Source organism: Conger conger, chromosome 1 (assembly GCF_963514075.1).
Source record: "Conger conger chromosome 1, fConCon1.1, whole genome shotgun sequence".
In the NCBI taxonomy this organism is placed as follows: domain Eukaryota; kingdom Metazoa; phylum Chordata; class Actinopteri; order Anguilliformes; family Congridae; genus Conger; species Conger conger.
The window spans coordinates 87019575-87041669 of record NC_083760.1 but is presented as its reverse complement, the minus strand read 5'-3'; the positions used below and the strand labels follow the sequence as shown (position 1 = coordinate 87041669).

The window sequence follows — 22095 nt, the reverse complement described above, 5'->3', positions numbered from 1 at the left end:
AGGACCTTGCCCAAGGGCACATGTGGCCACACCAGGGATCAACCGTCGACCTTGCAGGTCCCAGTCATGTACCTTAACCACTTCTTCAATATGAACTATTCACAATGAGACTTCAGTGGAACATGCAGTATTTAGGTGGGTATTATTTAATCATCTTGATCTAGTTCCTTCCTCAAGATTGTAATGGCATGTGTGATAGTATGCTGCAGTAACCACAGGCACTGTTGTTAGATCATGCTGCTAATCATGCAATGATTAGGCTCGCGATTGGTGACAATATTAAGTGTTTAGGTTGGGTCAGTCTTTTTTTTTATTGTTATTGTGAATTTAATTGTAAGCCATTGCTGATTTCTACATTTCTACATGCACTGGGTAATTTAATGCAGGTGGACCACCTCTCCTAATGAAGCACTGGGTGAAATCCTGGACTTAAAATTTCCTTACATTAAAAGTAAAGCTTTCAACTTGATATCTCAGCCTAATCTTGCCACACTTACATTCATACACACACAAGGAGAACCAAGTGGACTGTCAATTTATTTTTGAGAAAAAAAGTATCAATGTGTCACTGGAATGGAACAAAATAAGAAAATAAGAAAGAAATCCAGTGACATTTTGGTTGCAAAAACAGTATCCTGACCGTGTGATATCATATTGTGTTTTAAATGTGAGATCAACAGCTCCACCTCTTGGTCAAGAGGATGCACTTCCCAGGACTTCATCATCCACATTCCAACCATCGTGGAATTTGAATCTAAATCACATTTCTCACATTTTGAGAGATTGATTAAGCTCTGAAAAGATTATAGAAATATGAATATAGGAATAGTTATGCATGCCACAATGAATAAAAGTCCCATATGCACACTGATTGCATGATTACAGAGAGTTTATTACAGGAAAAGTTGATTACAGATTTCAGGGCTTTGAAAAAAGAAAAATAGTTTCGGATTTTTTCCCCATTTTCTCCCAATTTGGTTGCCAAAACGACCCCTTCTCCTGGCAACCGGAAAGAGATCAACACGCCTTCTTCAAGCGCATTGAAGAAGCTCTGGTTTTGGAACAGGCCCCTGGTGTTGCTGTTTGGACCTGGTGGAGATCTGACAGGGGGATAAGATCAAGAATGTGGACTTGTAAGACAGACATTTACAGGATCCCACACACCTCCAGATAGGTAGATGAAAGTGGAGCTGAATACAACACACCCTCAGGAAACCAGCCGAGCCCTGAAGTCACACATCCAGGGAAAGAGAGGTCCTCCCGACTATCACTGGAGAGACCTAAAAATGATCTAAAGGCCCAGGTAATGATCTCTAGGATTGGACTAGACTGATCTTGAAAAAAAACTGGCCCTCCTTCAGTGAGATGGAGGACATTCATGGCTTCTGAATGAACTAAGTCAGGCAGGTTTGTAGTTTGTATGATTATCATATGCTTTGTCTGAATTATTAATTATCTGTAAGTATTTCTCCAATTAATCAAAAAGAAAATCCACACCCTACACCATCGAGAAAGGATTAAGATACACGCTCTTGCCTCTCACCCTCTCTACTTCCCCTTCCCCCCTTTAGCTCTCCACTTGCGGGTGGGGCCAGGCATCGCTGTGCAGACGGCATCCAAGTCAGCGTTGAGACAGCACAGCTTCAAACGATCTTGGCCCGCCTTAGCAGAGATCTCCTGAAGCTGTTGCCTGGAGACAGGAAAGGGAGGGGGGTGGGGGGGGGGGGGTCAATGAAGATCAGGACCTACAATGGCATCCAGCAGCTAGAGTTGCTGTGTGACTTTGTTTACTTTGCATTTCTTCCACGTATTTCTTTTCATTTGCTATTGAAACGCATGTTGTCATTATCAAACCACTTTTTGAATGGAGGCCCAAATTAGGAGTTCAGAAGTATGCTGGAAGCCTTGCTGTCGGCTTCTTGAACAAATCTCCAGACACAATCTATGATTTCTTGCCAGGCCTTAGAATTGGTTCTATCAAATCAGGGCAAATATTAGGAAACAGAAAGAAAACGTAACATACTCTGGCACATACCATAATATCGGGGCCATCACAAAGTTGGTTTTTGGCTTCGGGAAGCCGTTGAAGTTGGTGGCAGTGGTGATGGAGTAGGCCCCCATGTGGTAGAATATCATCCATTGGCCCACCTGTATATCCGGCAGGTTATATTCTTCCACAATGAGGTCGTGCCCATCACAGGTCTGGCCGAAGATGGTGCTGGGGTAGACACGCTCACCTGACTTGCTTTTCTGCAGTGAGACAGGGATATAGTAACTGAAAAGGGCATTCTGAAAACATGGAGCCTGAAATTAATGTTTGGACACTACTAAAAGCATTGAAGGTTTGCACTACTAAGTGTCATTTTGGAATCTCAATTTTTGGAAAACTGTCTAGACCTAGATTAGAAAGGGGATTTGTCCAGTGTTGTGACTTGGCTCCACTGTTTCTAAGCACACATGCCACAGCAATAATAATCTGTATCCAAATACAGAACATTTCTTCTCGGAGAAATGTTTGAGTTTCTGTAACTTTGTTTTCATAATATTTGGAGTAATTCCGAAACTGGGCAAGCAAACCCCAAAGAGATACCTTTTAGACAAGACCAGGATTATGCCTGTAGTCAAAATGGTTCAAGTATAGTAACCATTTTATTTTGGGTCCGTCATTTTTAAGCTTGGGTCAAGAATCGGGGCGATACTTAAGGGGTTATGTAATAATATGTGATAATATATGTCATGAATGCCTGGGAAGAAATGGATAAGATCAAGTGCTAAATAGGACCGAATGAGCGCATGGTACACATGGATTATACAGCGTTACATTACAAGTTATTGTGGCTGATGAATTTATAATAGCGGTGGCATGTTGGAATACAGCGTTTGCTTTTGTTCGTACCTTTTGTGCACTTGGCAGGACGTAGGTATCGTGGAAAATTACGAATCTAAATGAAGAGTGGAGCCCATCATTCACAAAGTAATTAACGATCTTCTCCTTGGCCCTGTCTTCTTTGTCTGTGAGAGAGGGGGGAAGTAAGTGGGGGGGAAGTTGGGGTTTAGAGCTGAATGAGAAGAAACAGTTGCCATCTTACAGGTGACATGAAGTATGTTGTGTGTTCAGACTCTGTATGCAGAGCTGTGCCAGACTGATAGAGCTTAATTCCAGAGCATGTGACAAACTTGGCACAAACTTACCATCACTGGACTTCTTGATGTCCACCCTCTTACTGACGACATTGACAGCCAGCGTGTAGGCTGTCGATGGGAAGAAGCGGCCCGGCTCACTGATTATTTGGACTTCGGAGCTGACGGGGAAGTACTTGTCCAGAGCGAGGTTTATTTCAACGGCCATCTGGAAATGGGGATGTATTGGTCAGGTCAGGTCATGATCGGATCACGATGAAAACCCTCCTGTTCTTCAGTATCTCTTCTGCAAGTCCAGATTGTCTAAGTCTGGCCAGCAGTAATGCTTGTTCTCTCTTCTAACTGATTGTTAGCGGACTGTCTGATCAAAGTCACTGATTAGCCTCCTCTCACCTGTCATTCAAGTACAAAACCATTCCGTGTGGTGGTAAATAATAGAAACCAGCAGCACTACTGGCCTCCAAAGCCTAATTTGAGCATGCTAAACCTACACATTCATTTCTACAGCGTCGGTGAGTGCAGGCTCACCATCAGCCTTCACATCCACATCAGCCTCTTATGAGACTTATGAGGCTCCCCTGCACACCTGCTGTGCGCTTTCTGAGAGAGTGGAAAAATGATTACCTGTTTAAAGTAAAGACGATCGGGAATGTCAAACCCAGGGTATCCTCCACCAAGGTCCAGGAAGGTCATTTTGTAGCCAATCGTTGCCTGCAAAACAATCAGCCATGAATGACGCTTTACATCCTTTACACAATACAGACTCCTACCACACACACAAGACCACAGCTCATCAAGCCACTGATGCTTCAGTGTCACAACCATGTAATCAGCTCTGACAAATCTCCAGTCCAGTCCTTGATAGTTACGACATCTACTGGTTTCTGGTGTTTCAGTACTTGAATGGTTCATTGCACTCATGCATTAGAGAAGACCCGCACATCTTCTTTCTAGGGGCAAAATGTAACTTATGATTGAAAGATCAGAAAAAATAAGAACAGCCCTCTCAACCTGGAATTTGAGATCGCCAATTTGGGTTTGTCAAAATAGTTACCTTTACAACATTGGATGGCATTTGTAACAGTAGCTGCCAACTGAGTGGAGCTTTTCACAAGGTGCCAGGTGCTCACCGCCAGGTCAAAGATGTCTTTGGCATTTTTGATGGCCTTTGTGTAGGCCACAGGATCCATACAGTAGCTGCCCACGTGGAAGCTGACCCCGATGACGTCCAGGCCCAGCTCCTGCGCACGTTTCAGGAGTGCCGGGCATGTCTCCAGCTTCGCCCCGAACTTGGAACTCATTGAGAACATTGAATCTGTGTCATCCACGGCTATGCGGAGGACCAGCCTGAGGAAGAGGAAAGGGTGGGAGGGGCCCAGTCAAGGGTGAGTTTTTCCAAAGCAGATGCACAAATGTGGAAACTCGATGCGTCTGCAGAGTATCGTTTTTACATTTTATTTATTTTCCATCTAAATCTGTTATCCATCTTTGTATTGATCACCCCAAATATCCTTCCATCCAAATGTTTATCCATCCAGATACCTATCGATACACCCAAGTATCTGCCCATGCGAATATGTACAGTATTATCGATTATTCATCCATCAGTCTACTCATCAGCCCTTCATACAGTGCAGTCCATAAGTATTTGGACAGTGCCACAACTTCTGTTCTCTTGGCTCGGTGCTCCACCACATCGGCTGGGTATTTGAAAAATGTCAATCAATGCATCTCAATGAATATAATGGTGTACAATATATTATTGTTGTGATTATTGTACTTAGTTCTTAAATCTTCTTTAAAGTTGCTATCTGAGGAGAGCACAAGGAGAGGGAGAGATAGGAGGAGGGTGACAGGTCAGGATACTTTAGTGAGCAAAATACAAGTATGAGACCCATACTATCATTTAGTTGTCATGTGCCATTTTGCAGTCTTCAAATGTCCTTTTCGTAAAACTGTCTAGACGTAGCTTAGAAAAAAACAATGCAGAAGACTGCATGTGAATGGGACAAAATGTTCATACATCTATTTGTCTCATGCTTACAGGGGACATTTGCTTACCATAACTCTTGCATTCTTCGGTCGAGATTTAAATTTGTGACATATACATTCAGAAATTGTGTATGATGGAAATTGGCAATACACCCTGATCTGATGCTCATGGATCTTACAGGGAAATAGTTAATTTCATTGGCTTATAATCAAGCAGCACCGCAACTACTGATTCAAGATTAGCCAAAGGGGAAGATTGCTGTAAATTGCATAACATTTTTTTGTACTTGAGAAGAAAAAAGGATTGTCAGTCTCAATACATGACTAGAACACTTAAGACAGACTGCATTCTTTGCAGTATATGGGTACTGGCTCAACTTGGCAAGTGGCATCTGCTATACCTTATTGTTGAGCCCTGAATATATTCATGTATTAAATTTCTTAAAAAGGGGGTGGAGTACAAATCAGAAAAGAGAGAACAATATCACTCACTTGGGATTTTCACAGCATTGGGCGATCTTAACAAGCTCTGCCTCGTTGTCGAAGGTCATCTTCTGGATCCCAAGGGAAGTGGCGTATTTCAGGTAGGTGGGCGGCTTGATGGTGTGGGAAAAGATGATCCTGCTGGGGTCCACCCCGATAGACGTCACTTGCTCCATCTCACACTGAAAGCGGAAAGGGGCAAAGGCAAAAATAGGATCACAGGGCATCCCAAGTGGTTCAGATTAGGACAACAAATGTTGTACTGCAGTCTATTCTATGAATGAACTAGCACACTAATAAGAAGCAAGCCTGCAAAGACACTATCATTTGTATCCTGATAGGAGTCAAAAATATATACACATTTAAATCAGTGCCATGTATAGTTTATCATGTAAACAATGTCCTGAATAAATAACCAGTGTTTATTTTATTATTTAACATCAGTGTTTAATATGTGTAAACTCCCCACATAGCTGACATCATTTGGACCAGATAAGCTGGTAAAAAAATGGAATTAACATGGCAGCTGGCACCATCTAAATTGAATTAATCCAAACAGAATTATTTCTAGTTTTTGCACCATGGTGAACGCAGTAGTCCCCGTTTGCACCAGCAGCAGTGAGAAGTTGTGAATTCACCATGCTGTCAATCTCATTTTGAAATGGACACGAATACATGAATGAGTGCATCAGGTATTCCAGTGGGCCTCTTATGCAGAAGGAAACTATGAGGGAGCTTAATTGTGTGCAATATGAGCTGCAGGGTCTCAAATTATTTTGCGTGAAAACATTTCATACGGCTACATTTTCTCTCATATTTACTAATTAGCCAGATCAAATTGCTGAGGACACAATCATGCATACACTGACACTCTTCTGGCTTGGGGTTGGTACCTTGCTGGCGCAGTCGAACCCTGTCCCCAGGGCCGCAAGAGTCTTGACAATGGGAGGGCTGTCGTTGCACTTAACGGCGTAGAAGGGCGTGGCTCGAGGTATCTCACGTACCCACAACTGGTACCTCCTCACCACCTCCCCCAGGTCCGCCACAAAGAAGGCCTCTTTGGACTCCTAGGGACGAAACGCGAGGTCAAGGACAACAGACAGGCACGAAGTGGAATGGCATCAAAGGCAAGACTCCAAACCATGGATCTCAAATTCTGGTTGGTGTAGATCTGCCAGCGTCTGCTGATAAATGCTTAACCCTAGTGTTGTCTCAAGGGTCAAAAATGACCTGCCACTATGTTTAACAGCAGAGAAAACCCCTTAAATGATCTTTTTTTCCAACTTGAAATTTGTGATGAGTGACAGGTTGTTTTGGGGGGGCAGTATACCGAATGTTAAGATTACACAAGGGTTAACTCGAGGAACAGAACGGCTGAAGTCCAGACAACTTGTTTCCAAGGCCTGACCAGCAGCCTTCCAGGACAGCTCAAACTCTCTCACCGCCTCACGCAACGTGTCGATCTTCTGATCGATGATGTCCTGGACAGAAGTCCCATCCTTGAGCAAGGTGAAGCCAAAGTCCTCTGGAGTGAAGGTAGTCATGGTCTCACAGGTTCTTTTATTTGCTTCTTGGTTTCGGATTTCAAAAATTATCTGCAAAGGCAAGGGACTATGTTGAAGTGTCATTTTATATATTTGATTTAAGTTATTTTAAAGTGCTTCTCCCCACACCCCAGATCAGATCAATGAAATGTATAACTGTGTGCCCTTTTCTGAAGCATGCATTCAGACAAGGTCATACCCTAAAATGTATTTGTACATAGAATAAGATTTCCTCATGCACAGAACAGAAACGCAGGTACCACACATACCTACCCGGTGACTAAGGTTGTAGCTAACCCCACTGGCACCACTGATGCATGCTCAGTGCCACTGGTCAAGTGTGGATTTCTTAATAACCACTATCCTTATCCAGCACTCATCTCCAGAATGAAACTCTTCCGATGATGCCAGCCCTCCGCGTCATAACTGATTATATGCCTGAAGGTGAAAGTGTGTTTTTAATCTAGATTTAAATGTTGAGACTGTCTGGCTCCCTCATAGGGTGTTCCACAGTAGTGGAGCTATGTGTAAGAAGACTCTACCAACCGTCAGCTTTTTTGATACTTTCGGGACTACCAGGTTGCCTGCATTTTCAGAACGGAGGGACACAGTGGTCTTATAGGGTAAAAACAGGTTAGTTATGTGAGCAGGTGCATGACCATGCAGAGCTATGAAAGTCAGATGCAGATGTGTTGTGTGCCTGTGCCTGTCTGTGAACACCTTCAGGCCCAGTGATACGACAAGAATGAAAGTCAGTCGGTCATGAGGAACCAAAATCACATGCAAAATGTCGTTATAATTCTTTCAGATTCTAAATAGGACATGTTTGAAGATTGTTTTGAGACATTTCTATTGTGGCAATTTTGGATTTATCAAGAAAAATGATGAAATTTCAGCATCTAAGAATGAGATTTGTGCTGCAATACCTGCCCCTGGAGCTTATAACAAGAAAATGGCTGAAAACACTCTCCTGGATATGGAGTAAAGGTTGGCAAAGTTTTATGATGGTAGGATGACTATGCACTGAGAAACATGGAGTCCTGTAATATTGTCCAAAATCAGGTTTTGAGAAGAATCGACTCCAAAGATAGAAATGGGACATAATTTTACTAATTTCACCATACACATGGCATAATCAATCTAAAGGTGGCATTATCTGGAAAGTTGAATCGTTGGAACAGAACCTTAAGCCAGTCCATTGAAATAAAGCAATCAATCACTCACCTTGAAAACGCTCTCACACTACCCAAACACATCTCATGCCAAATAAAAACCCACGTCCAAAGCTGCCCCCTGAGAATTATCTTTCTGAGTGGAGCTGTCTCAGGTATCCAACAGCAGAATATTTCTGATTTAGTGATATTACGGCTTGGTGTCCTGATTTTTCCCACTATAGAGTGTAAGGGAAGAAGACAACTTCAATAGTGAAGTTCACTTAGTGGGCTCCAGAATTATTGACACCCTTAATAAAAATGAAAGAAAATGGGTTGTATATAATGAGTGGTTCCAACAAACAATATCCTTGTTAAGATGTTCAGCCCTCTGAGTACTGAACACAAGTGGTATTACGTGCTAGAACTCCTCACTTAACCTGCATATAAAGTATATTTTATGTGATTGAAATGAATAATTATTATGGAGAATGACAATTATCAATTAAATCGCCAAATTCTTGGATAGGTCAGTCTATAGTAAACTGGTGGAATCGACCAACAAGTCAAAACACACTCTATATCAGAACTTAACAGATTAACAGATTAACTCATGAAAAAGGAGAAATCATACATTCTTTATTGAATGTAGGCTCACTACTTTACAAAACAGGAGACATTAGACAAACCATTGAACTGCAAATACCAGAAGGAGAGAGAAAGAGAGAAAGAGAGGCCATGCCTTACCAGAGTATTACTCCAGGAACCAGCACCAAAACGATCCTCCAAAGATCCAAAATCTAATGCACAAACCAGTTCCTGTGGCCATCTTAAATACCACAGCCAGGCTACCCATGGATGCCCTGATTGGGCGATGCTGAGTTAAGGTATGGAATGAAGGTGGGAGGGGGGGTGTCACAATCCTTTATGACATGAACTAGCCCCTCTATGAGGAGAATGTACTTATTATTTAATCTTATATTGTTATATTGTTGAAAGAAGGGTGAAGCAGCATTGTATTATTAAGAAAAGATTCTAGTCTCTTTTTAATGAGACCAAAAATCAATGTGTTAGGAGGTAGTCCTCATTTCCAATTGAATACCTCTAAAAAAATACTTTTTACTTCTGCTTCCAACAAAAGAGGTCATATTTGTAGACCATCCATCCATCCATTATCTTAACCCGCTTATCCTGAATAGGGTCGCAGGGGGGCTGGAGCTATTATCTGTGTTATTTACTTAGTCTTACGTCTTCATTTTTATCAAGGGTGTCAATAATTCTGGAGCCCACTGTAATTGCGGTGCATACGCGCACAAAAATCTTACTTCAGCCAGTCGACCAAAGTTGAGAGTCGGCAAGCCTGGTTTTATACAAACTGAATATCAGGAAGAAAATGAAGATAACGATATTCAGTGGCGTTTCGGGAACTTGGATCGAGATTCGAGAACAGGGAACTCGCTGAACTCTTGCAAGATCCTTTTTTTCGTTTATTGCAATATTTGCACATGAGGCTGTTGAAATAACCGAACCGTTGATAACAGCCAATTAATCAGTATTTGTCTGAGAATCTGAAATTCTGCAGGTGTGCACTTGCAGATTTGTGTTACATTTTGTTCAATATTTCAGTTCTCCATCCATCCATCCATCCATTATCCTAACCCGCTTATCCTGAACAGGGTCGCAGGGGGGCTGGAGCCTATCCCAGCATACATTGGGCGAAAGGCAGGAATACACCCTGGACAGGTCGCCAGTCCATCGCAGGGCACACACACCATTCACTCACACCTATGGGCAATTTAGACTCTCCAATCAGCCTATCCTGCATGGATTTGGACTGTGGGAGGAAACCGGAGTACCCGGAGGAAACCCACGCAGACACGGGGAGAACATGCAAACTCCGCACAGAGAGGCCCCGGCTGAACCCAGGACCTCCTTGCTGTAAGGCGGCAGTGCTACCCACTGCACCATCCGTGCCGCCATTTGTAGACCAATAAATGTTAAAGTTGGGAAGTCTCAATCTCCATCTACATATTCCATATAATAAAACCAAATCACACCATGTTGGTTTCCGCTTGAATCTGGAACTGCTTCCAACAGTAGTGTAGATTTCAGCTGTCCAATTTCAACAATCATTATCTATAGAGAGACTCAATTAATTATTATAATTGATCATTCCATGATCAAAGTCACTTACATCACATTTTTTAAAAACTAATTCTGCTGGTTGATGAGCTCCGGACTCATCTGCATGATTGTATGCATTGCACTGCTGACACACGAGTGGCTGATTAGGTAATCGCATTAATAAGTCGGTGGACAGGTAAAAGTGCTTGGTGAGTGTATAAGTGCAAACCCAGGGATATCAATGACTATGAAACGTTCTGCATGGAGAAATGTTCATAAATCCCACCAAATGTGTTTTCAAACCTTAGGAAAATACTGATGGCTGTCATCTTTGCCAGGGGTGTTTGCACAAAGTATTAAACCAGGGGTACCAATAATTTTGCCGCCTATGGCTTTCATTACTTAATAAAAAAACATTGAGGCATGAGAGTAAATGTATGGAAATAAATGTATATACATAGCTTTTCTATTTGTTTGAACATAAAATATAGACTATTATCTGTGTTATTTACTTAGTCTTACGTCTTCGTTTTTATCAAGGGTGTCAATAATTCTGGAGCCCACTGTAATTGCGGTGCATACGCGCACATGTTAATGATACAGCGCTCATCATAAAAATCTCACTTCAGCCATGCCTTACCAGAGTATTACTCCAGGAACCAGCACCAAAACGATCCTCCAAAGATCCAAAATCTAATGCACAAACCAGTTCCTGTGGCCATCTTAAATACCACAGCCAGGCTACCCATGGATGCCCTGATTGGGCGATGCTGAGTTAAGGTATGGAATGAAGGTGGGAGGGGGGGTGTCACAATCCTTTATGACATGAACTAGCCCCTCTATGAGGAGAATGTACTTATTATTTAATCTTATATTGTTATATTGTTGAAAGAAGGGTGAAGCAGCATTGTATTATTAAGAAAAGATTCTAGTCTCTTTTTAATGAGACCAAAAATCAATGTGTTAGGAGGTAGTCCTCATTTCCAATTGAATACCTCTAAAAAAATACTTTTTACTTCTGCTTCCAACAAAAGAGGTCATATTTGTAGACCATCCATCCATCCATTATCTTAACCCGCTTATCCTGAATAGGGTCGCAGGGGGGCTGGAGCTATTATCTGTGTTATTTACTTAGTCTTACGTCTTCATTTTTATCAAGGGTGTCAATAATTCTGGAGCCCACTGTAATTGCGGTGCATACGCGCACAAAAATCTTACTTCAGCCAGTCGACCAAAGTTGAGAGTCGGCAAGCCTGGTTTTATACAAACTGAATATCAGGAAGAAAATGAAGATAACGATATTCAGTGGCGTTTCGGGAACTTGGATCGAGATTCGAGAACAGGGAACTCGCTGAACTCTTGCAAGATCCTTTTTTTCGTTTATTGCAATATTTGCACATGAGGCTGTTGAAATAACCGAACCGTTGATAACAGCCAATGAATCAGTATTTGTCTGAGAATCTGAAATTCTGCAGGTGTGCACTTGCAGATTTGTGTTACATTTTGTTCAATATTTCAGTTCTCCATCCATCCATCCATCCATTATCCTAACCCGCTTATCCTGAACAGGGTCGCAGGGGGGCTGGAGCCTATCCCAGCATACATTGGGCGAAAGGCAGGAATACACCCTGGACAGGTCGCCAGTCCATCGCAGGGCACACACACCATTCACTCACACCTATGGGCAATTTAGACTCTCCAATCAGCCTATCCTGCATGGATTTGGACTGTGGGAGGAAACCGGAGTACCCGGAGGAAACCCACGCAGACACGGGGAGAACATGCAAACTCCGCACAGAGAGGCCCCGGCTGAACCCAGGACCTCCTTGCTGTAAGGCGGCAGTGCTACCCACTGCACCATCCGTGCCGCCATTTGTAGACCAATAAATGTTAAAGCTGGGAAGTCTCAATCTCCATCTACATATTCCATATAATAAAACCAAATCACACCATGTTGGTTTCCGCTTTAATCTGGAACTGCTTCCAACAGTAGTGTAGATTTCAGCTGTCCAATTTCAACAATCATTATCTATAGAGAGACTCAATTAATTATTATAATTGATCATTCCATGATCAAAGTCACTTACATCACATTTTTTAAAAACTCATTCTGCTGGTTGATGAGCTCCGGACTCATCTGCATGATTGTATGCATTGCACTGCTGACACACGAGTGGCTGATTAGGTAATCGCATTAATAAGTCGGTGGACAGGTAAAAGTGCTTGGTGAGTGTATAAGTGCAAACCCAGGGATATCAATGACTATGAAACGTTCTGCATGGAGAAATGTTCATAAATCCCACCAAATGTGTTTTCAAACCTTAGGAAAATACTGATGGCTGTCATCTTTGCCAGGGGTGTTTGCACAAAGTATTAAACCAGGGGTACCAATAATTTTGCCGCCTATGGCTTTCATTACTTAATAAAAAAACATTGAGGCATGAGAGTAAATGTATGGAAATAAATGTATATACATAGCTTTTCTATTTGTTTGAACATAAAATATAGACTATTATCTGTGTTATTTACTTAGTCTTACGTCTTCGTTTTTATCAAGGGTGTCAATAATTCTGGAGCCCACTGTAATTGCGGTGCATACGCGCACATGTTAATGATACAGCGCTCATCATAAAAATCTCACTTCAGCCAGTCGACCAAAGTTGAGAGTCGGCAAGCCTGGTTTTATACTTTACAAACTGAATATCAGGAAGCAAATGAAGATAACGATATGCAGTGGCGTTTCGGGAACTTGGATCGAGATTCGAGAACAGGGAACTCGCTGAACTCTTGCAAGATCCTTTTTTTCCTTTATTGCAATATTTGCACATGAGGCTGTTGAAATAACCGAACCGTTGATAACAGCCAATGAATCAGTATTCTTTTGAGAATCTGAAATTCTGCAGGTGTGCACTTGCAGATTTGTGTTACATTTTGTTCAATATTTCAGTTCTGAGTACTTGAAATAGTTAATTCTTTGATATTTGTGCCATTTGGCGGTTATGTATGTATTATTTAATTTAATTTGTAAGTTACAAGTTTGCTGAATGTTCACAGTAAAGTTGCACTCAGGTATTCATGAACCTTTTGAAAATAGTGTGGTCCGCTCTCAAAAATAAAGGTAGGAATAGTGCCTACAAATGCTGGTCACTTGGGTGGTACCCTATAGGTGCATAAAAGTGTACCCCTAACCACCAATATTAAACTAATTTGTACCTTTTTTGCTAGGAAGACTCATTTGTACCCAAAGAGAACATTACTGTACCTTCAGGGTATCTTTTGGAAATTTGATCCTTGAGGAACAAAAATGTACCTCCACTGTAGCTTTATTTCTGAGAGTGTGTCATTAATGTAATACTGTCTTTAATTATGTACAAATAGAAAAATCCATAGGATATTTCTAGTTTGGTTGTAGGCTACATTACATTATTGGCATTTGGCCGACGCTCTTATCCAGAGCGACGTACATTTGATTAGACTAAGCAGGAGACAATCCTCCCCTGGAGCAATGCAGGGTTAAGGGCCTTGCTCAAGGGCCCAACGGCTGTGCGGATCTTAGTTGGGCTACACCGGGAATCGAACCATTGACCTTGCGGGTCCCAGTTATGCACCTTAACCACTATGCTACAGGCCACCCCACTACAGGCTACCATACAGGACAACTTTAAAATGAGGTACGAAAATTGTGATTCAGATCGTGGGTCAAGATTCTGATTGAAATATGATATATATTCGGCCAGATCACTCACCTGTATCCCAAGATAAAAACACGGCTGGCATATATGATTCATAACTAAATTGGCACGCGCCGCTTCAGAAACAAATACACATGCACCACTTTGTATTATGATGACGGCATCACAAGAACGTTACAAATTCTCAGACATTTTTGTTACCAGTGATAACCAAATGTACACTTCCATAAAATGATTATGGGCAGTCACTGCTTATTGCCTCATAACAGCCATGTGGGGGCGACATGGCTCAGGCAGTAAGACCAGTCGTCTTGCAGTCGGAGGGTTGCTGGTTCGATCCCCCGCCCAGGCTGTGTCAAAGTGTCCCTGAGCAAGACACCTAACCCCCAAATGCTCCTGACGAGCTGGTCGGGTCCTTGCATGGCAGCCAATTGCCGTCAGTGTATGAATGGGTGAATGCAGAAGCATCAATTGTAGAGCGCTTTGGATAAAGGCGCTATATAAATGCCTGCCATTTACCATTTACCAACTGGAGTGGAATTTCCTTCCCAAATTCACATTTCATTTCCCAATACACTTTAGGGTTTCACAATACGTTACAGATCACCTGGGGGCAACATCAACTCAGCCGGTAAGAGCAGAGGCCTAGCAGTCGGAGGGTTGCCGGTTGAATCCCACCCTGGGTATGTCGAAGTGTCCCTGAGCCAGACACCTAACCCCAAAATGCTCCTGACGAGCTGGTCGGTGCCTTGCATGGCAGCCAATCACTGTTGATGTGTGAGTGTGTGTATGAATAGGTGAATAAGAAGCATCAATTGTATAGTGCTTTGGATAAAGGCTCTATTTAAATGCCAACCATTTACCTTAAATTTGACCTGCACACCGTCCTTGCACTCTGCTGAATGTAGCCTACATCTGCAAGTCACACAGGCAGATGCCCACATGCCATAGGCCTTCTGTCATTCATGTGCAGTAGCATAATCAATTACCCTACTTTGCACAAACCCTCCATCCATCATCCATTCTGTTGTGTGAACAACAGCCTGTCTGCGATAATGGATTATCTGCGATAATGGATTATCTGCGATAATGGATTATCTGCACTCAGTGAGCAACTACGGACCATCTGTGCACTTGGCGCCATCTAGTGGCTATGTCTGTTTACTGCGAAGTAGACCTCCCGGCAGTCTTCATTAGTAGTAGAAGTAGTTCTGCATTTCAGTCCTCAATTAAAGGTACAATAGGTAATTTCTGACTTCTAACAGGAATTGCAGCAACAAACACACTCAAACCACAACATGGTTTATCCCACCCCTTTTCAGTGAACACGCTGACATTTAAATGCCATACTGGCCCGTCAACTGCATATTTTGAAACCCGAATTTAAGGACTATAAACACAGGCAGAGTCAACATGTCAGTGAGCCTTTTTCAATGATAGGAAGGGATCATTGAACAATGTTTTAACACAAAAATATTACCTATTGTACCTTTAAAAAATATGAATGCACATAGAAATAATGAATACCAATATTGACTGAAAAGGTGTAGGCTGAAGCTTTAGGCTATACAAAACAAAATATAATAGAAAAAAGAATTAAACGTTTCATACACAATAATAATCATACCTCAGTTTTATATTTGTTTAACACCTTATTTAAAAAAAAAATATTTACATTTGCAAAGTGTGCTACACATTTTTCATTCCTTGTCACAAATTCTTTGTGATTGAATGGTCAGTCTAGTTTTCATTCCTTCGGGTTTAAACTGTTTTATTTTACCAGTAAATCAAATAAAATCAAAAACAATATCAAAGTGAATTCACCAGGCGTTTTTGGTTTAAATCCGAATAATGGTAAATTATGTACAATGGTTAAGTAGTGAGGTCTGCCCTAAATTTATAGGGGGTGAAAAGTCTACTAATTTAATGTGTTTTGTGCAAGGGCGTGTCTTTCTCGTGTACCCAGATACAAACGGAAAGACATTTGACTAAATAGTTCTTCACCGGGCTTGAATTAGCGTTTGAGAGAACATTCCCTGTAGCATCCATTTTTCGTTAGGCTTAATCGCATAGCTATTTGAAATATTGCAGGAGTCATCCAGATAAAAATGGAGTTTTCGGTAGGCTGCTGTTACAGTATCTTCAGTCTGTTTTATATCTCCGGCAGCACCCACCACCTGCAGGTCTCTAAAATATTCCCCAGTTTGGACAGTTTGTTGTTGGCGTGACGCAAGTGATGCGGCCACCTGCATCAATGACGGTGATTCATCAGTAATCAGGCACTTCATAGATTGATTTTTCCCGGCACTCTCTGGCCCTAAAATTAGATTTTCTCTCCGTTTATTTAATATCCATCAAGCTGTTCCTTCAGACCGCATTTGATAGTCTCGGTAAAGTGATTAAATTCCGATGTATCTTTCACTCGTCAACTGCTGCTGCTCTGACCCTGAGCTCGTTCTGGTGAATGCAATTGAGAACGCGAGGGAAATGTCGTCGGTGACAGCCGAGCGCATACTTCAAGCGTAATCAGCTTTTAAGGAGACGTTAAGTGACGCTTATCCATATTCAACCCAAAAACTATGTTTGAAGTGAGCGATAATGTCATAATGGTTGGCAAAAGCCGAAAAAGACAGGAGATTCAACCCAAAAAACTATGTTTTAAAGAAGAGATAATGATTGGCAAAAGCCGAAAAAGACAGGAAATTCACAGAAGCACTGCACTGCACTGACAAGGCTTCCAACACACAATGCATTAATACCTGCTATGGTGGTCTACTTCAAACAACATGTACCACTGGGCAGGCTGCTGAGGATTCAATCAAATATTCTCTTTGAATCAACAACCAAATAGATTACTCTCAGAGGAATGCAGGAGTTGATTAATTTCTAGAAATCAATTAGGTAAGTATTTCATTGCTATATGTACTTAAAATGTACCAATTATGTCTCTTGTTACTTTCTAGTAATTAATGCTAAAATATATATCACTGTTACCCATTTATTCTGGGTCAGACATAATGGTCCTTAGATATTTTTCAAAATCAGATCCTAGAGCAGCAGGGCAACAAAAGCCTGAATTATAGATAGATAGATAGATAGATAGATAGATAGATAGATAGATAGATAGGGAAGTAACACATTAGTTGGTGTGAAAGAATATTTTTTATTTAAGTTGACTAGCTTAATTATCTTTGTACAGCCGTATCGCTAGCTACTAGTAACTAACAAGACAGTTAGCTATCAATAGCTAGCTGAGCTAACTGCCATCTTGAAAGCGGTCAGAAATAGCCTGTCATGACAAAGAGCGCGTCCCATTAACCGGAAAGTGCGTACTCCTTAACTCCACTCTGTGATCCGGAAATATATATATGCTATATATAACACCCCGCATTAATGATCAGTAATCGCAGTAATCGGTCTCATTTCCCCCTGATAACTGACCTATGAAGTGCCATATAGCATAGGCTACGTTTCACTAATGTACAGAAATGTTTCTGAATTAGCGTATGTGAGATGCAACCGACAATAGCCAAGAACATAATACTGTTACAGTACACGGTGTTGAGATTGGACACATTGGGCCTACACATTAGCCTATGGAGCTGGTCAAACTGGTCAACCAGCTGTTTCAAAACCTAGCTCAGGGTGTCTTTTTCAGCAGGGGTTGATATTGGCTTACGAAGATGGACAGGGATGTAACGTCATACAAGCAACGAGAAAACAACGATACGTTTGGTTGTAGCCTATCGAGATAGCAAAGTATGAAGTACACACAAGCTAAATCACATGAAAACCCTGCCTTCTATTCACACTCCATTTTGGCTCCATATGGCTCTGGCAATGTATAATCCGTATGTTCCGTGAGGCACGTTGCTCGCAGTTGCGTAATGCCTTACATTACAGAGTCACTGGCTAACAGACAAACTACCTTTTCACCATTCATTTTCAACGGGGCCTCATTCTCAAAATATCAATTTTAATAACAATCGTAGCACATGAAAATCCAATTTTAGGAAAAGGCACTAGTCCGTTTAAAAGTAGGACGTGTTCCAATTGGGTGGAAAATATTCACTCATCTTTTTAATAAAAACTACCAAACAGATTTTTATGAGATTTTCTGGATTAATTGGAATAGCGCGTCTGCCTTACCAAAATGATGTTTCATGTATATTTGTCCCAGAACGGTGAAATGAGGCTGGCCATTTTCTTGTTTTGCATGCAAGTGTGGTTCACGACCGTGCCTCTGTTAATTTATTACCATCTGCGCGATGACGCAGAGTTAATCTCTCTCGACATAACTGTAAATCCCCGCCCTCTTTTCTGATTAAGTTTCACAGCGCCTTCCAGTGGGTCAGTTGTTCTATGATACAGTGGCCTCAGAAAGTATTCAGACAGACCCCTTTACTTCTGCACACTTTATTGTGTTGTAGATTTAATCTTAAATAACATTGCCATTTTGCCCCTTAATCCACACTCAGTAACCCATAATGACATAGTGGTTATAGGAATTTTTAGCAAAATTATTCAAAATCAAAATCTGAAAACTCTCATTTATATAAGTATTAAGACCCTTAATTTAGTACTTTGCATACGCCCCCTAGGCAGCAATTAGAGTACAGCTTTGAGTCTTAGGTGAGTCTCTACAAGCTTTGTACCCCTAGATTTGGGCATTCATCCCAGATCCTCTCAAGCTCTATCTGATTCGATGGGAAGGGTGTGTGAACTGCGAACTCCACACAGAGAGGCCCCAGCCGACAGGGATTCGAACCCAGAACCTCCTTGCTGTGAGGCGGCAGTGCTACCCACAGCACCATCCTTGCCGCCCGGGGAAGAAACTGATATTTGTAATAATATAGTTCCATTAATATCAATGTGTCAAATGTTATACTCTACATATTGCAAAATATACCAAGATATAGCAGGATATATTTGAATAGAACCAACAAATACTTTTGAAAACATAGTGCATACATCCGAGAGCCCCTGCTTTGCCTCAGCGAACGCGCCACGCTGAGGGATATCGATTGCTCTCCGTGCTGCGTGTAATGAAGAGGGCCTCATCGCAGTGGATTGCGTTTCCTCGACGACTGGTGCATTGCGCTCCACGTTGTGCAGACGGTGACGGGGTAGGGGCATGGAAACTGCGTGATGGGGTTAACCTTTCTGCAGAGGGTCCCGGAGGCATCTGCGCCCCTGCTGGACCTCCGGGCTGGTCGACCATGACTCATCGGCTGTTTCCATGGAGACGGGTGCTTTTTTGGCCCCCGCCCTGCACTTTTCCCCCTTTCCCCTCTCTCCAAAGTGGCCGTGTGCTTCCAGGGACACAGAGGGCCGATTAGGGGCTCTGTTCTGGGAATGGGCCGTGCCAGGAAGTGGCCTGGTCACCCAGACTGGTAGGCCAAATGGCACTTATGCAACCATTTTTATTAATAAAAATAAAAATAAAAATAGAAATTCTAATGGACCAGCTGCCCACAAACAAGCCACCACACACTGGTCCCTTGCACTTTTCCTTTTCAGCCGAAGAATAGGACCAGAATGTGGGGAAAAATTTATTTATTTAACCCTTGTGTTGTCTTAAGGGTCAAAAACGACCCGCCACTATGATTAACAGCATAAAAAACCCCTAAATTATCTTTTTTCAGCTTGAAATTTGTGATGAGTGGCAGGTTGTTTCTTCAGGCAAAATAGATTCAATTAAGATAAAATTAAGTTCAGCTGCTTTATTTTAGGGGTTTAGCGAAGGCAGATCATTTTTGACCCTTTGGACAAGGGGAGTATACAGAATACAGAACAAAAAAACTACACATGGTTTAACTCAATTATTTCCCAAGTTATTTGTAGGACCCTGTTTTTGTTCTGCACTCCTATCCCGCTTTAGCACCTGTGCGTTTTCTTTTTAATTTCATGACTGGTGTTTGTTTCTGTTAAATGGTAAATGGACTGCATTTATCCAAAGCACTTTACAATTAATGTGTTTCATTAGCACCCATTACAGTTACGTTACATTACAGGCATTTGGCAGACGCTCATATCCAGAGTGACTTACAGTTGATTAGACTAAGCAGGAGACAATCCTGGAGCAATGCAGGGTTAAGGGCCTTGCTCAAGGGCCCAACGGCTGTGCGGATCTAAGTGTGGCTACACCGGGATTAGAACCACTGACACTGATAAGAGTGTCTGCTAAATGCCTGGAATGTAATGTACTGCTAGGACAACAACCTGAACGGTTCTCTTAACACGGCAAGGCTCCAGACTCAGCACAGTGGAGAGGCACAGAGCCCATTAAACAGGGAGGCCTCCAGGTGGGGCAGCAGGCCGTGTTCGGTGCTTTGCAGGAATGTCAACAGTCGCTCGTTCCCCTTCGGCTGCCCGTCTTGCCGCTGCAGAGACGATTACCCCTGCTCAGTCCACCCTGCTGCCCCCTGGGGGCAGAGACAGCCCCGCTGTAATGCCCTCAGTCCGCCCTGCTGCCCCCTGGGGGCAGAGACAGCCCCGCTGTAATGCCCTCAGTCCGCCCTGCTGCCCCCTGGGGGCAGAGACAGCCCCGCTGTAATGCCCTCAGTCCACCCTACTGCCCCCTGGGGGCAGAGACAGCCCCGCTGTAATGCCCTCAGTCCGCCCTGCTGCCCCCTGGGGGCAGAGACAGCCCCGCTGTAATACACTCGGTTCCACAGGTGAAGGGTCCTGTTTTAATTCCAGGGAAACCTCTGTGTATTGATGATAAATATAACATAACATAAGGTCATGGAGAGAACAGGCCATTCAGCCCAACAATTTCGCCTTTTCCTACCCCTAAGTGTACCTCCTGCCTAATTTGCCTAAAAGCCAAATAGAAACCCCCCCCCAGTGTTTCTGCCTCCACTACATGGACGATAATACGGATGATAATAGCGCCCAACATCACATTACATTACATTACAGGCATTTAGCAGACGACTCTTATCCAGAGCGAACGTACGATAAAGTGCAAATCAAACCCAGGGACAAGTGCGACGAGGACCCCGGAGGGCAGCGCGGTTCAGAGTCCGAGCGTGACCGTGCGTATACACGACTGGAAGCCTTGAAGAATACAGAGGAAAGACCCTGCAGGCACCGCTGGGCGTCTGATGAGGCTGCCACGGACCCGGCACTTCGGCCGACCGCATGCTTCCAGCAGGTGATTAACGGTGAATTGGTAGAGAGAAGGGGGCCTCTCGGGGGTGCGGGGTGTGCGGGGTGTGGGATGGTGGGGACGGCGGCTGCTGCAATCAGCCCAAGAGCAGGCTGGCATCCCCCCCGCCCCGCCCCCGATGCCCCGGCTTGGTGTTTTCCCAAATCAGGAGGTCTGGCTCACAACCTGCAGTACGCAGCGCCTGATAGAGAACGCGTCTGGGGGTCAGCGCGGCAGTTTGAAGAGGTGTAATCTGTCATCTTCCGGGAGAGCCGTTTCCTTGATTATTAACGGTCCCGTTTGGCAGGCACCTGTGCTGAGGTGTCAGCCATGGTATTTTCTGATTAATGACAAATGTATGGGGAGGGTAAGTGCTCACTAATTAACACAGTCAATACATCGTCAGAAAATAAAATTCCACAATAATTGCCGCACCATGAATGAAAAAACACAGACCTGAGGATGTTTTCGGTGTCAAATCAACTTTATTTATGTAGCACATTTAAAAACAACTGACCGTCACCAAAAGCGGTGTAGTCTACAGCTGCAGTTGAGTAAATTCATGAAAAGAGTGGACAGACAACGCAGAACACAACTCTTGAGGACAGAACGCGATACAAAGAACAATACACCAAAAACACAGAGAGCTTATGTTTGTGTGTCTCTGTGTATCAGCGCACGAGTATAAGCATTATTGTTATATACAGTGCGGTAAGTATTAACAGCGACATTATTTTTGTTGTTTTGGCTCTGTGCTGCATCACATCAGATTCGAAATGAAACAGTGGACATGAGGTTAAAGTGCCTAATGCCTG

At 42.8% G+C, this 22095-nt stretch overlaps 1 protein-coding gene across 2 annotated transcripts; it reads right to left on the bottom strand.

The window, feature by feature from the left end:
* Positions 1-871: 871 nt before the first annotated feature.
* On the bottom strand, positions 872-9624 carry LOC133129348 (ornithine decarboxylase 1-like). 2 transcript variants are annotated; one of them, XM_061243377.1, is made up of 11 exons: positions 9059-9624; positions 7059-7211; positions 6510-6683; positions 5626-5798; positions 4272-4488; positions 3766-3852; positions 3193-3349; positions 2897-3012; positions 2036-2250; positions 1537-1690; positions 872-1100 (listed from the first exon to the last, which is right to left on the bottom strand). In XM_061243377.1, the coding sequence occupies exons 2-10, from the start codon at positions 7158-7160 to the stop codon at positions 1549-1551; spliced, it is 1383 nt and encodes a 460-aa protein (XP_061099361.1). In that variant the 5' UTR covers positions 7161-7211; positions 9059-9624; the 3' UTR covers positions 872-1100; positions 1537-1548. The 2 variants fall into 2 exon arrangements, with proteins under 2 accessions (XP_061099361.1, XP_061099352.1); XM_061243368.1 differs by having other exon boundaries at positions 1544-1690; positions 9059-9622.
* Between the last annotated feature and the right edge of the window lie 12471 nt (positions 9625-22095).

Coding starts and splice junctions, on each gene's coding strand:
- LOC133129348 (XM_061243377.1), bottom strand. CDS start 7,160: ATGACTACCTTCACTCCAGAGGACTTTGGCTTCACCTTGCTCAAGGAT. Junction 5,799..6,509: donor GGTTCGACTGCGCCAGCAAG/GTACCAACCCCA, acceptor TTCCGCTTTCAG/TGTGAGATGGAGCAAGTGAC. Junction 3,350..3,765: donor ATCGTCTTTACTTTAAACAG/GTAATCATTTTT, acceptor CCCCATTTCCAG/ATGGCCGTTGAAATAAACCT.